Here is a 13563-nt window from a genome sequence, read left to right as displayed (position 1 = left end):
TTTTATGGTTCTCTTTCCAGCTTGCGCACTATAAATTAACGGTTCCATCTTTACTAAATGTACGTTTTATCTGAAAGCACAACTGTGAATAACTTTTGGCTCGTACTTTTATGCTTTTGTGCAATAACTTGCAACACTTTCTCAGTCTGATCCCTATGTCTATTTTCCATTCACTTCATTTCTCCAAAACAAGTCTGGACCTGAGCGCACAAAAATGAACACGGGGACATGAGAAAATTGGAGCAGGAGTTGGCCACTATGCCCTCATGCCTGCCTTGCCATTCAATGACCGATCTATGCTGGCCTCAACTCGTTTCCTGTGCCAGTTTCCCATAGCTCTCAATTCATCAATCTTTCGTATTCTTATCTATCTCCACCTTAAATATTTCTAATGATCGGCCTCCACCACCCTCCATAGCAGAGAATTCCAGCGATTCACTACCATCACCACCTGAGAGGTGTTTCTGTGTATCTCAGTATTAAATGACTGACCACTTATTCTGTTTGTCCCCTTGTTTGTCACTCTCCCACTCGTAAAAACATCTCAACATCTACACTGTGAAGTTTTCCTTTGGACCTTGTACGTTTGAATAAGGTCACCCCTCATTCTTCAGATCTCCAATGAATACAGACTCAAACTGTTCAGCCTCTCGACAGAGCAACCCTCTCATCCCAGGCATTAGCCTGGTAAATTTCCTTTGGACTGCCTCCAATGCTACTAAATCCATCCTTAAGCAAGGAGACCAAAACTATTCAGTTTTCCAGGTGTCACCTCGCCAACACCCAACACAAGTGTAACAAAACCTCCTATCTGTGTGCTAACCTTTGGTGATTTGAACACCTGGATCCCTCTGAACTTCACTCATTTGCAGTCTCTCTCCATTTAGACAATAATCGGCCTTTGGATGCCTCTTATTGAAGTGCATGTGATACTGCTGCAAGGCCGTCTTTCATTGCACCTGTGCATACCTGTAGGTATGAATATGACAAACTCAACGTGACATCTCGCGTTCCTGCATTGAACTCCATTTGCCAGGTTTTTGCCCAGTCACTCAATCTATATCCCATTCAGAATCAGTGTGTCCTCATCACAATGTGCCCTTCCACCTATTTTCATGTCACTGCCAATCTTGGAAACCTGGCATCTTCATTCCCTCCTCCGGGTCATTAATGTAAATGGTGAACAACTGCGGGCCAGGAACCAATCTTGGGATTCTCCACCAGTTATATCCTTCCAGCCTGAAAAAGACCCATTTATTCCACTTGTATGCTTTCTTCAGTACCTTTTTGGCTTTTCATTTATGGAAAATACCTTTGCCATTCAGGGTGATTGATGCACTCACCCCAAAGATAATTAATGCAAATTTGCATTTGTTGAAAATGAGTGATTTTAAAAGCTTGATTTGAATATTAGAGAGTAGAATATAAGAGAGACCATGTTAAGCATGTGCATGAAGATACAAACAAGCTCTGGAGTAGGAAATGAAAACCAAAGCAGCTGTAACATTTTTCTCAAATCTCAGTAGCTGCTTTGCCTCACTTACTCCAAGTCTGAATTATATTTGCAAATTATACTGCTGTTGAACCACACATCCAGACTTGGAGAACATGAGGATTCCTTTCAGCGCAGGATGCTCTGTGTAAATCAGAGACCCAAGACTGCAGATGCTGGAATCTGGAGCTACAAACAAAATACTGGAGAAACTCAGTGGGTCAGGCAGCACCTGTGGAGGGAAATAGACAGTCAACATTTTGGGTTGAGGCCTTTCATTTGGACTGAGAGTGGATATAGCCAGTATAAAGAGGTGAGGGGAAGGGGTGGAGCAAGACCTGGCAGGTGAAAGGTGGATCCAGGTGAGAAGGGGTAATGGGCAGATGAAGAGGGAAGAGTGGAAATAACAAAGAGGCTGGGAGGTGAGAAGTGGAGTGAACCAAGGGGCTGCAGGTGATGGGATGTGATATGAAAAGAAGGCAGAGCACTGAATTCAATAAGGGAGGTGGGGAGGGCAGATGGAAATGATAGGAAGAGGTGTTGTAAGACAAGTTCGTGAGGTCTCAAAGGGCAAGGACTCGGGATACAGTCTTTGGAGTTAAAATGATTTATAAAAGACAAACGTGGGACTGGATAACGGGGGCAATACACATATTCGGGTGATCACGAATGTGGGGGGGAACCACAACAAGGGTGAGATGCGCGCGCACTCAACAAACTGGGTACAAACAAATCAAGGAAGAAACAATACGACACCTGCCACCCTCCTTGACTCGGTGCAAGCATCGGCTGTATGCTAGAGGAATATTCCAACTAACTACTCTTAAGCAGTGCACCGCTTATCTCAGCGTCCCTTGGAGACAACGGAGATAGAACCAAGCATGTGGCACTCTTTGTACTGCTGGAGGGCTGGGTGGTCCAGCCCAGGTAGTTCAAACAGGCCAATTGCCCGAGTGTGCCAGGTACAAAGGTGTTTAAAGTGACCAATAATTAAGTGTGTACTAATGGGTGGGGGTGGAGCTAAACCTTGATTGACAGTGATGTCTTCTGACCAGGTAGGTGCAGTGCTGTCATCCTGACCAGATGGGGTCAGTGTTGTCACTGTCACATGACAGCCATGACCCTCCACAATACAATCCACCCCTTGGAAGTCACACCACCTGCCAATCATTACATGGAAATAACTATTTTTTAGCTTAAAACTATATGTTAGTGTGCAGTACTAATGAATGGCAGAAGTGGTCCTAATAATCTGACAAGCACAACAGAAAATACAGATCGCTATAACAATTAGAATGAGGGCAGTGGCCCAGTGGATGACAGTTGCCCTCGATCCTCCCAGAGACCCAAACGGCCACCAGTTTCCCCACGAGGTGTCGTGCTGGAGGAGCTGGTCCCTTTTTGAATTTTGGCCACAGAGTCCCGAATGTGAGCAGCCAGGTTAGTGATGTTGCGGACTCATCAGGGATAAAGGTACAGCACTCCTTACCAATCACTGCACAGGTACCACCATCCGCAGCAAGTAGATAATCCAGGGCTATTTGATTCTGCAGGGCTACCATCCTGATGGCAGCCAGCTCCGCTGCTGTCCTCGCCAGGGCATCTTCAGTATATTGCAGTGCCATTGCTGTTTTGTTAGCCAGTGTCTGGAGAACGCTGGTCATCTGGATGACCTCATGGGACAGTTGGGCCGTGCCATACGTGGGGAAGGCTATCCTCCAGAACCTCTCCACCTCCGTGATGGCTCTTTTGTCCTGGTGGCCGCTGTATGCCGGGTGCTCCCCAAGGTTATCGAGAGCGTGGATATAGGGCACCACAGATCCGGAAGGCAGGAACCGTACCAGCTCATGGGGGAGCCATGGGTAGGCACGATGGCCACAAATCCAGCGGGTCCCATTCAAGGTCCAGGGAGCCCTCGGCTTAGCGGCACCATCGGCAGTGGTCACTGAGGCACCTTGGATACCAGTTTTGCTCGCATTCACTGTGGCCAACTGAATGGGTGGAACTGTGCTCATTCTGGAGTCTGCACCAGCATTCCCTAGGCTTGCTCAGTGGCTGTGGGATGACTCGGAGGGTCGGGACTTGGGTGGAGGTCAAATTGTATGGAGGGAAATACCAGTTCCTGAAACACCCACCCCATCAGGGATCACCGGAAGGGATGTCCTGTAGTGGTGGGGGACTGCCATCTGCAGCCCGCCCCCCCCACCCCACCTCCAAACCAATTTATACTGAACCTGACAGGTGCAAAAAGTCTGAGAGAGAGCAGTTCATTTGAAGATCATCCAAGGGGATCAGTGTAAGTGGTAGAGGTTCACCAGAGTGTGCTGAGGTTCTGATACAAATCCAGCAGTCTGATTTATTGGAGGTGCTGGCGAATTCATAAGCAACTCTGCGCCCTTGGATCTTCTGCCAGGGGCTCCATTCGGCAACCGTCTCACTAGCCGAGACCTGCAATTCAAAAGGGCCACCTGCCTGGCGGGGAGCAAGTGGCAGTGCTTGTTGCACAGCTTGCTTTGCTGTTTCAAAAGCAGCCTGTTCGGGTCCCCATGTGAATGTGGACAGTCGGCTACAGATGACCTTGGAGGAGGAACAACAACTGGTTCCCATTTGGCTGCCCCAACCACGACTGTAGCCTGCACGACCCCGAAAGTAAACTTGCCCTGGTTAGTATGAAGGGACTGTTCCTTTAAGACATTGATCCTGAGGATGCGCTCGGGTGAGTCTGCTATCAACACTGTTACCGGTTGAGGAGGTTGGTTCCTAATGGCCATGCGGATCGTGACTTCCCTCGCAGGTAATAGGGAACTCCCTAACCCCTGAATTTGCATCTGTGTCCCTTACCACCCAGTGGGGTCGCCCAGGATGATGGCGTGTTGGGCACCCGTGTCGATGAGTGCCATCCACCTCTGTATGTTCCCCCTTCCCCAATGTACAGGGATGGGTATATGTAGCCTCAGGTCTCCTAGGCAGGAGAGGGCAGTGGAACAAATGCGCTGGGACCCCTGGCCTTCATCCTGTGGTGTGGGGGGGGGTGGTGGTGGTCTGCCACCCCGTGGGTGAAGGTTCCTGCTGGTGGAGACGGGCTATTTCCTGTCTCAGCATCCCGTTAGTGCACTGGTCACCCCGGTGTTTTCTAACAACTCGCAATCGCTGGGCCTCATCAAAGATGCCGGTCACCAGCGCCCATTCCCTGACGACCCTGGCGCCTTCACTGACCATGTTCCACTGCAGTCGCCTGTATAAGTCCCATTCGAGGAGGGTAGGGTACCGGACCCTCACTGCGGTCACTACCCAATCCCACAGGGTAGTGTCGTTCCCAGCCCCTCCTGGTGGTGCCTGCAGGGCATTGTTAATGCTCTGTTGGTCAGACAAGCTCCCCAGGGTGCTCACTTCCTGGTGAGAGGCTCATGTTGGGGGGTCCCTCATCCCACAGTCGGAGAAGCCACGCGACCAGGCGCTCGCCCGGCCGCTGGCGGTACCGGTCCACCAGCTGGGTCAGCTCCTTGGCTGAAAAATCCCGGGTCTCTGTCATCTCAGAGGGACCATGGGCACTTGCCCCTGTGGGGGCCTCATCCTGACTCCCCTCCCCTCTGGCAGACCTGGGACCACATGGTGACAGGTCGAGCATGCAGGGGTCCGGGTGGATAGGGGGGAAGGCGGGTGTGATAGGCTCTGGCTCTTCGGGCATCCCCTCCTCCTCAGTATCCATCTGTATATCCCCATCCCCCAGCCATGCGTCCAGCTTGTCGCTGTGCCGGACCAGGGCTCGAATTTTTAATGGGTCTAGCTGCCAGCCAGACTGGTGGGCTGCCTGCACCTGCTGCATTTGGATCAGCCTGCAGGTGACCTCAGTACCTCTGGCCTTTGTCGTTGGCTCAGGTCTGGGCAGTCTGAACTGCCTCCTGCTGTGTGCAGAACCAATGCTGGAGCATCTCTATCTCCCTATCTTTCTGGAGACATGTATTCTGCATCTGGCTAGTAATCCCAGCCTGGCATCTCAGGAGGGATGCAAACAGCCGGAAGGCACCCCTTTGACTCCCTTTGGCCCTGGGGAGCCCCGCCCTCTGGCGGAGGGCAATAACGTGGTGCCCCAGTTTCTCACCACACGGGTCTCACTGTTCAGCCCAGTCCACTGGCTTACCATGGTCTGCCAGCATGCTGGCCAAGCTCCCAAATCCCTCACTCTCATCGGTCCACCCGGGAATCCTGTCCTCAGTGCCCGCACTGGCCTTCTTTCCCCCATTCCAAAACATCCTTCCCTGCGTCTGTGTCCAGCCAAGACCTTTAAGACCCTGCTCGCAGCGTCAAATGTCATAAGACAAGTTCGTGAGGTCTCAAAGTGCTCATGGACACAGTCTTTGGAGTTAAAATGATTTATTTATAAAAGACAAACCTGGGACAGGATAACGGGCAATACACACGCACACAGGTGATCGCGAATGTTGGGTGGGGTGGGGTGGGATGGATTCGCAACAAGGGTGAGATGCGTGCACACACACAACAAACTGGGTACAGACAAATCAAGGAAGAAACAACACGACACCTGCCACCCTCCTTGACTCAGTGCAAGCATTGGCTGTATGCTAGAGGGATATTCCAACTAACTACTCCTAAGCAGTGCACAGCTTACCTCAGCGTCCCTCAGAGACGACAAAGAGACAGAACCAAACATGTGGCACTTGTTATACTGCTAGAGGGCTGGGTGGTCCAGCCCTGGTAGGTCAAACAGGCCAATCACCCAAGTGTGCCAGGTACGAAGGTGTTTAAAGTGACCAATAATTAAGTGTGCACTAATGGGTGGGGGTGGAGCCAAACCTTGATTGACCAGGTTTGTGCAGTGCTGTCACTGTCACGTGACAGCCACGACCCTCCACAACGAAGGAGGGGAGCCAGTGGGAGTGTGTGGGTGATGGCAAGATGGAGTGCGTGGGGGGGGGGAAAGAAACGTGGTGATGGACTCTGTCTACACCTCTGGCTGCCTTGGTGAAGCAGCCAGCGTAGTCAAAGATTCCACCCACCCAGGTCATTCTCTCTTCTCTCCTCTCCCATCAAGTAGAAGATACGGGAGCCTGAGGGCACATACCACCAGGCTCAAGGACAGCTTCTATCCCACGGTGATAAGACTATTGAACGGTTCCCTTGTACGATGAGATGGACTCTTGACCTCACAATCTACCTTGTTGTGACCTTGCACCTCATTGCACTGCACTTCCTCTGTAGCTGTGACACTTTACTCTGTACTGTTATTGCTTTTACCTGTACTACCTCAATGTAACTGCACTGTGTAATGAATTGACCCGTGCGATCAGTATGCAAGACAAGTTTTTCACTTACCTTGGTACAAGTGACAATCGTATACCAATACCAATGATGAAGCAACAAAAACACATGACTTAAGCCCATCAGAGTAAATGGCTAAAATCTGGAAATGAATCTGAACACGGTTGCTGATCGTTCACTTCTGTGGTGAGACGTAAAAAGTCGGAGGTGCAATAAAATCCCATCAACTAGCAGCAGTATGTACTGTGTACGTGGCCGGGTGATGCACTGGTGGCACTGGACTGATGATGCATTGTTCTTCATGAGTGTCAGGAAATCAAATTTCAAACTGTCATTGCAGCCTGAACTTATTGACCAATGGCACTGGTGGAGACTGGCTGAAGACACACAAATTCACTGGGACACAGGCTCAGGAATGCATGTCCCAGAATTGATGGGAATCCTGCTTGTCTTTGGAACATGGGAGGAATCCAGAGCACTGGGAGAAGCCCACGTGGTCACAGGAAGAATATGCAGATTCCTCACAGACAACCCTGGCGGTCAGGATCAAAGCCTGTGGCTGTGAGACGACAGCACTACCTGCTGGAACACAAAGGAGAACCTGTATCTCTGAATTAAGTTGGATGAGAATGGTTTAGAGCCTGTCAGAGTCATGTTAAATGCTCTGAGAACATGACACAGCTTCAACAAAACTATATGAAGTTCCTCACAGACCTTGTCACAACATTAATATCTATCAACTAGTTATTGAGGTAGGATGAACACTGGCATTGGATAAAGAGCAATAGAGAGGGTATGATAAGTTTTTAAGGCGCATGAGAAGCGAGTCATTCTAAAAAGGCTACTGAGACTTTTCTATGTTGCCTCCCATTACGATGTTGAAGCTGTCAACACCTGTGGATACAGTCATGAGCAGCCTAAAATGTATGTTTCTCAGACATGGATAAAAAGCAAGATCGGGAAAAGAAGCTTTTTGCTATCGCCTTCATTAGTTGTGTTCAAGGATTCCTACCGGGACGGCCCTTCACTCATGTAACAGACTATAGAATCCTGTTGGCTATCTTTTGGCTGAAATCAGCCATCCTCAAAGAGGCAGCATCTCAGCATGGTGCCCCTGACCATGTCAGCAGACAGACTAGTTTCTGGCCTGAGTTAGACTACACAATGGAAAATTTGGTGTGGCTTGTTCAGCTTTTGAGACCTGAACTCGACCAGCAAGGCCAGGATTTATTGCCCATCCCTAATTGCCCTTTAGAAGATGCAGATGAGCTGCAGCCTTGAACCATTGCAGTACTGAGTTCCAGGACTTAAGCCCAGTGACGATAAAGGACGGTGAAACATTTTCGGGTTAGAATGGTGCATGACCTGGAGAGGAACCTGCAGGTTGTGTTATGGGAGATGCTGTTGGAGTCGCTAGGGCAAGTAACTGTCGTCCATTTTGATAGTTCGTTCTATAGCCACACTGCACTAGTGGAGGGAATGAACATGAAGAGATGCTGATGGAGTGTCGATCAAGAAGGCTATTTTGTTCTGGATGTTTCTTGAGATTTGTTGGCGCTATACTCCAAGGTAGTGTAGCGGTTAGCGTAACGCTATTACAGTGCCAGCGACCTGGGTTCAATTCCAGCTACTGTCTGTGAGGAGTTCGTATGTTCTCCCCGTGTCTGAGTGGGTTTCCTCAGGGTGCTCCGGTTTCCTTCCACATTCCAAAGATGTACAGGTTAGGAAGTTATGGGCATGCTATGTTGGTGCTGGAAACATGGCGACACTTGTGGGCTGCCCCCAGAACACTCTATGCAAAAGATGCATTTCACTTTGTGTTTCGATGTACATGTGACCAATAAAGATATCTAATCTCTGTCTAAGCTCCTGATGTATCTTGCAGTTGGTGGAAAGCCCTTGGGGCGTCAGGACATGAGTCACCCACCACAGGTTATCCAGTTTCTGCTATGCTCTTAAAGCCATGTTATTGATGTGGCTGGTGCAGCCACACCTCTGGTCAATATTGACCCTGAGGATTTTCATGGTGGGTGAATATTAAATAATGATTCCATTGAATATCAAGGCTAGGGTAGTTTGATTCTTTCGTGTTGGACATGGTCACTCTCTGCCACTTCTGTGGCAAGGATGTCACTCACTTTTCAACCTATGTCTAGATCTTATTGCATGCAGGCATGGGCTGCTTCATTTACTGAGGAGCTACGAATATAATTGAAAATTGCGCTATCGTCAGTGAATATCCCAACTTTCTGACCTTGTAATGGAAGGGATGTCGATGATGAAGCAGCTGAAGGTGGTTAGGCCCAGGACACTGCCCTGAGAAACTACTGCAGTGATGTCCTGTTGCTGGGATGATTGACCTCTGACGAGCACAACCATCTTCCTTCATGGGAGGGGTGACTTACTGGTGAGAATATTCAGCTCTTCGGTCAATCCTTGCACCTAAACTGCGGTGAAGTCTGGAGCCGAGTGGTTCTGGCAAGACCCATACTGGGTGTCAACAGGTTATTGCTGAGAGACTGTCAATTGAGCTTCCATCATTTTGCTGCTGGTTGCAAGAAGACTGGTAATTAGCCTTATTGGCTTTGCCGTCCGTTTTGTGAACAGGGCACACTGGACAATTTTGCATCTGGCCAGTGTTGTAACTGTACTGGAACAGTTTGGCTAGTTCTGGAGTGCTGGTCTTCAGCTTTACAGCTGTGACCTTTTCTGGTCCCATGGCCTCGAGTATATCCAGTGCTCTCTGCCACTTTTAGATATCGCATGGAAACTGGCTTCTATGATGTTGGGATCTGAGGGTGATGCCAGGATGGATCATCCACATGGTGCTTCTGGCTGAACGTGGTTACAAATACTTCTGTGTCTTCAGACCTTGCTTGCTGGGTTCCACCATCACTGAGGATGATGATGATGTTCTTGGAGCCGCAGCCTCATTTAATTGTCAACTAGAAGATGACAAGATGTGGTAGGACCGCAGAGGTCAGATCCGATCCATTGGCTGTGAGATCACTGAATTCTGTCAACTGCATGCTGTTTTTGTTGTTTAGCATCCATGTATGCTGTATTGCAGCTTCACTAAGCTGGCACCTCATCACTTTGAAGTATGCCTGGTACTGCTCTCAGCATGCCCTTGTGTATTCCTCGTTAAACCAGTGTTACTCCGCTGGCTTCGTAATGGGAGAGTGAGGAAGATGCCAAGCGATATGGTTACAAGTTGTGTACCTTTCTGCTGGTGATCCTTGATACCTCATGGATGCCCGATTTCGAGCTGTTCTGAGGTAACCCCATTTGTAAAGACAGGACAGTCTCCACAAGGACAGCGCAGTCGTCACTTCCACTAATTATGGACAATTGTGCCTGCTGCAGGTAGATTGGTGAGGATGGTGGCCTAGTATGTTTATCCCTCATGTTTGTCTTGTCACTACATGCTGCAGACTTGGCCTGATGGCTGTGTTCTTCAGACTCCGCTAGCTTGGTCAGTGGTGATGCAACCTGTGGTGATGGACATTGAACTCTTCTCTCAGAATTCTTGCGACTTGCGGTGCTGCTTCCAACTTGTGCTTCACGCGGAAAAACCCCGATTCGTCAGTTGAAGCGGTGATCGGCAGGAGATTACCTTGCCAATGTTTAATCTGATGTCAAGAGAGTTTGTATGGTCCTTCCTATAACTGTATAGTTTGGGGCCCAATCTTTGAGGATGCCAAGTCAAATGTGGAAATGGCCTGGGAGGCCATTCCAAAGGGTCCATGTGACCAATGTCAGATGGGACTGGCTAGCTTCCTCATATTAACAGACATTGGTTGGAACTGGCAGCCAGTGGGATCCTGCATTCTGACCGAGAGGGCCATTGGCAAATGGTGCTCGATCTTCGCAAACCAGGCGTAAGATAATGAGTCATATTTCCACTGCGGTCAATGTGGAAACATTTTGGGCACAGCGGTGGGAAGGGAACACCTCCATTTTGTGAAAGAGGCTTTAAATTTGCAGCTGATGGGTGAACATCGAGCAGGTCCATGCAGCAATTGCAATCTCTGTTAATGTATGGGGCAGCAGCCCACAGAACACCCAGGTGCACATTAGTTAAGGATGCAGCCAAGGGAGAAGAGGAACTGGGGCCGATGAACAGGTCTCCCTTCGAGTTACAAAGAAAGATGGTTTTGAGTGAGTGGCAGGATGTGAGTACTTGGATCTCCTGGTCACTCAAGGGGTCTGGGTGAAGTCATTGAGGCGTACAGAACCCAGAATAATTTTGTGCTGGTCAACAAAGATTCATGTAGACCTCTTGCTTTTTGCATATGATTTGCAATATGTAAGATTTGGTGACAGTTACGAGTTGCAACATATGCCAGGAGAGAATCCCACTGGAGTAAAAGAGGAAGCTACAGGAGGAGTATTGATGGAGCACTCGAGAGTTTATGGTGGATTTGGAAATGACTGGCAAGTCGGCATTCTCAGTGGATACCAACTGTCCAAATTCACTGGAAATATTTTTAAATAGTGTGAATTAAGAAAAGTATTTGGGTAAGAGGAGGAGCACAGGATTGTTTTCTGTAGAAGGCATACGTGTGGGTCAAATTATCCTGTATCTCCCAATCCTAGAGTCAAGTGACAAGACTTGAGTGGACCTCAGCTGGTGTACCAGCAAAGACCTGCCTGTGGAATACTCCAATGGCCCTTACAGGAGGTCGGGCTCGGGCAGAGCCTCACCTCGTCTTAAAATTGTCAAGCCTTTGCGAAAGTGCTTAAATATTTCTTTACAGTGACAGTTGAGAACCATAAGTTGCTTTGATTTTTGTCCTATTGTTTAACAAGTACAGTGTATCGAAAAGCCAATCAGTTAAAAACAAAGTGAGGAAAACATTTCTTCCCATCTCCAGGCTGGGGATTCTGATGCTAGATCGTGTGTGCGTGGCATAGGTTCCCCTGCATGACACGGAGCACGTGATTACTTTGACCAGACAATGCCATTGAACTCCACGTGATGTGCACTGGCAGAGTGGAGCGAGAGCTTCATGTCAGTGACAGCCAGCTTGATTGAGCCCACTAAGTGCAAAGTAATAAGTCAAACAACACACTAACCAGCAGATTAACCAGTAAATCTGCTGTAGCAAAATCTTCAGCTAAAAAAATACGATCTATTGAACAGCAGCTATTTGGTATTTATTTTGTACTGGGATACAAACAGCTTCAACACTTTACTTCAAATAAGTATTTTCATGATCTGAGCCTCATGGAATTAATGTTTAAATTTAATTTCACTGACAGAATGCTATGATTTTAAATTGTTCTTTGTTTTCCCTTCTAGAAATGCCACGTACTGCATGAAGGTTTCAATGTCACTGATTGTAGCTGAAAATGATACAGGCCTCTGCTACAATGCAAGAATGAAATACTTTGAAAAAGCTGAACTCAGTAAAAGCAAGGAGATTACATGTCCAGATATTGAGGATTTCACCCTCCCAGACAGTGAGCCTGTAGTATGGTATAAGGTAAGATGGTAACTATAATTTTGTATCTAAGCAGTCTTCCAAAAAATAATTTAATTAGTTTTGACTGGTGTTTAGTTTAAAATGAAAATTTCTAAGAGGCAGCACAAATACATACTATAGTATAGCATGGTATTTGAACAGGAATGCAAGCCAAAGGCCTGGCGACAATCTGTCATCCAAAAGGGGGACACTCTTCTGATTCGTGAGGTTACGGAAGATGACGTTGGAAATTACACATGCGAACTCAAGTTTGGGGACTTTGTGGTAAGAAGAACGACGGAGTTGGCGGTTACAGGTAAGTGCTCGATCTTCTGTTTCTTCTGTAAATTCAGTTTGCAACTGTGACTTTTGTTTTAAGGTCCCATTTTATGTAAGTTTCTGCACTTTTTAAGTTGCAACTGGCTTCTGATATGTTCCTATATTGGTTCTGATGCTGGCAAGTTGGTAAACTTGTGGTCTTGCTGTAATTTGCTCAATACTTCAACTGAACAGGATAATTAATCTCCCTGCACATTTCAGAATTTTATCCCGAGAAATCACATTCACACACAACGTGGCACAGAGGCAGAGCAGATTGTTGTAGTTTTCTTTGAACGTTGATCATTAGAGGTGGTGTGCCATTACGAACACCACTCCTGAGAGCCTGCAGCTACCTTTTTACTGGCAGCCACTCACCTGTGCAGCCAATCCATCCGAAAGGACTGTTGGATTCTTTGACGTTGAAAACAGAATGAAATTGCCCTGCAGTGGTGCACAACAGCCTGTCAGGAATGAATTCCTGCCATCAGAGGATCTCATGGTAGTTTTGACCTTCAGCATTCAGTTTTGGCTTGGTGAATTTTCCACTCTTGTGTTCTCTGCCAGCTTGGTTCAGCTCAGATAGCTGATTCAACGATACCCATTTAAAGCCCTGTATATAAAAAAAAGAGGGCTTAAAAAGATCTTCCATGGACTGTAAACAGGTTAATTAATTACACTAATGTCACAGTTTTGGCAATTTAAACAGACAGTTGGCTCAATATATAAGTAGGCCATATAGTTTAGAACTGTTATAACAACTTTTTTTTTGCACTGGAGGTTTGAGCTGAGTGAAAATTTAATTTGGCAATTTCAAAGCAACTTCTATTAAATATTATGGTTTCACTCATGGGTATGCCTTTTAAGCAAACATTCTCAGCAGCTGAACACGAGAATTTAAGAATGGCCAAGTGGTGTGACTGTCCATTTAAAAGATGAAGCGCTAGGCCCTGCTACTTTATTGAACCAATATAGTTTAATGTTATAAAGGAAAAGACACTTAGC

At 47.5% G+C, this 13563-nt stretch overlaps 1 protein-coding gene across 6 annotated transcripts in view; it reads left to right on the top strand.

Moving 5' to 3' along the window:
• il1rapl1b (interleukin 1 receptor accessory protein-like 1b) overlaps positions 1-13563 on the top strand; it is a 1038953-nt gene that overhangs the window by 539251 nt on the left and 486139 nt on the right. For all 6 annotated transcript variants that reach the window (XM_052015176.1, XM_052015172.1, XM_052015173.1 and 3 more), the window contains 2 exons: positions 12078-12261; positions 12403-12556. In XM_052015176.1, the coding sequence (XP_051871136.1) occupies positions 12078-12261; positions 12403-12556 (338 nt within the window). The remainder of the gene's footprint in view (positions 1-12077; positions 12262-12402; positions 12557-13563) is intronic.

This window comes from Pristis pectinata, chromosome 4 (genome assembly GCF_009764475.1).
Source record: "Pristis pectinata isolate sPriPec2 chromosome 4, sPriPec2.1.pri, whole genome shotgun sequence".
NCBI classification, from domain to species: domain Eukaryota; kingdom Metazoa; phylum Chordata; class Chondrichthyes; order Rhinopristiformes; family Pristidae; genus Pristis; species Pristis pectinata.
This window is presented reverse-complemented; position numbering and strand designations above follow the sequence as displayed.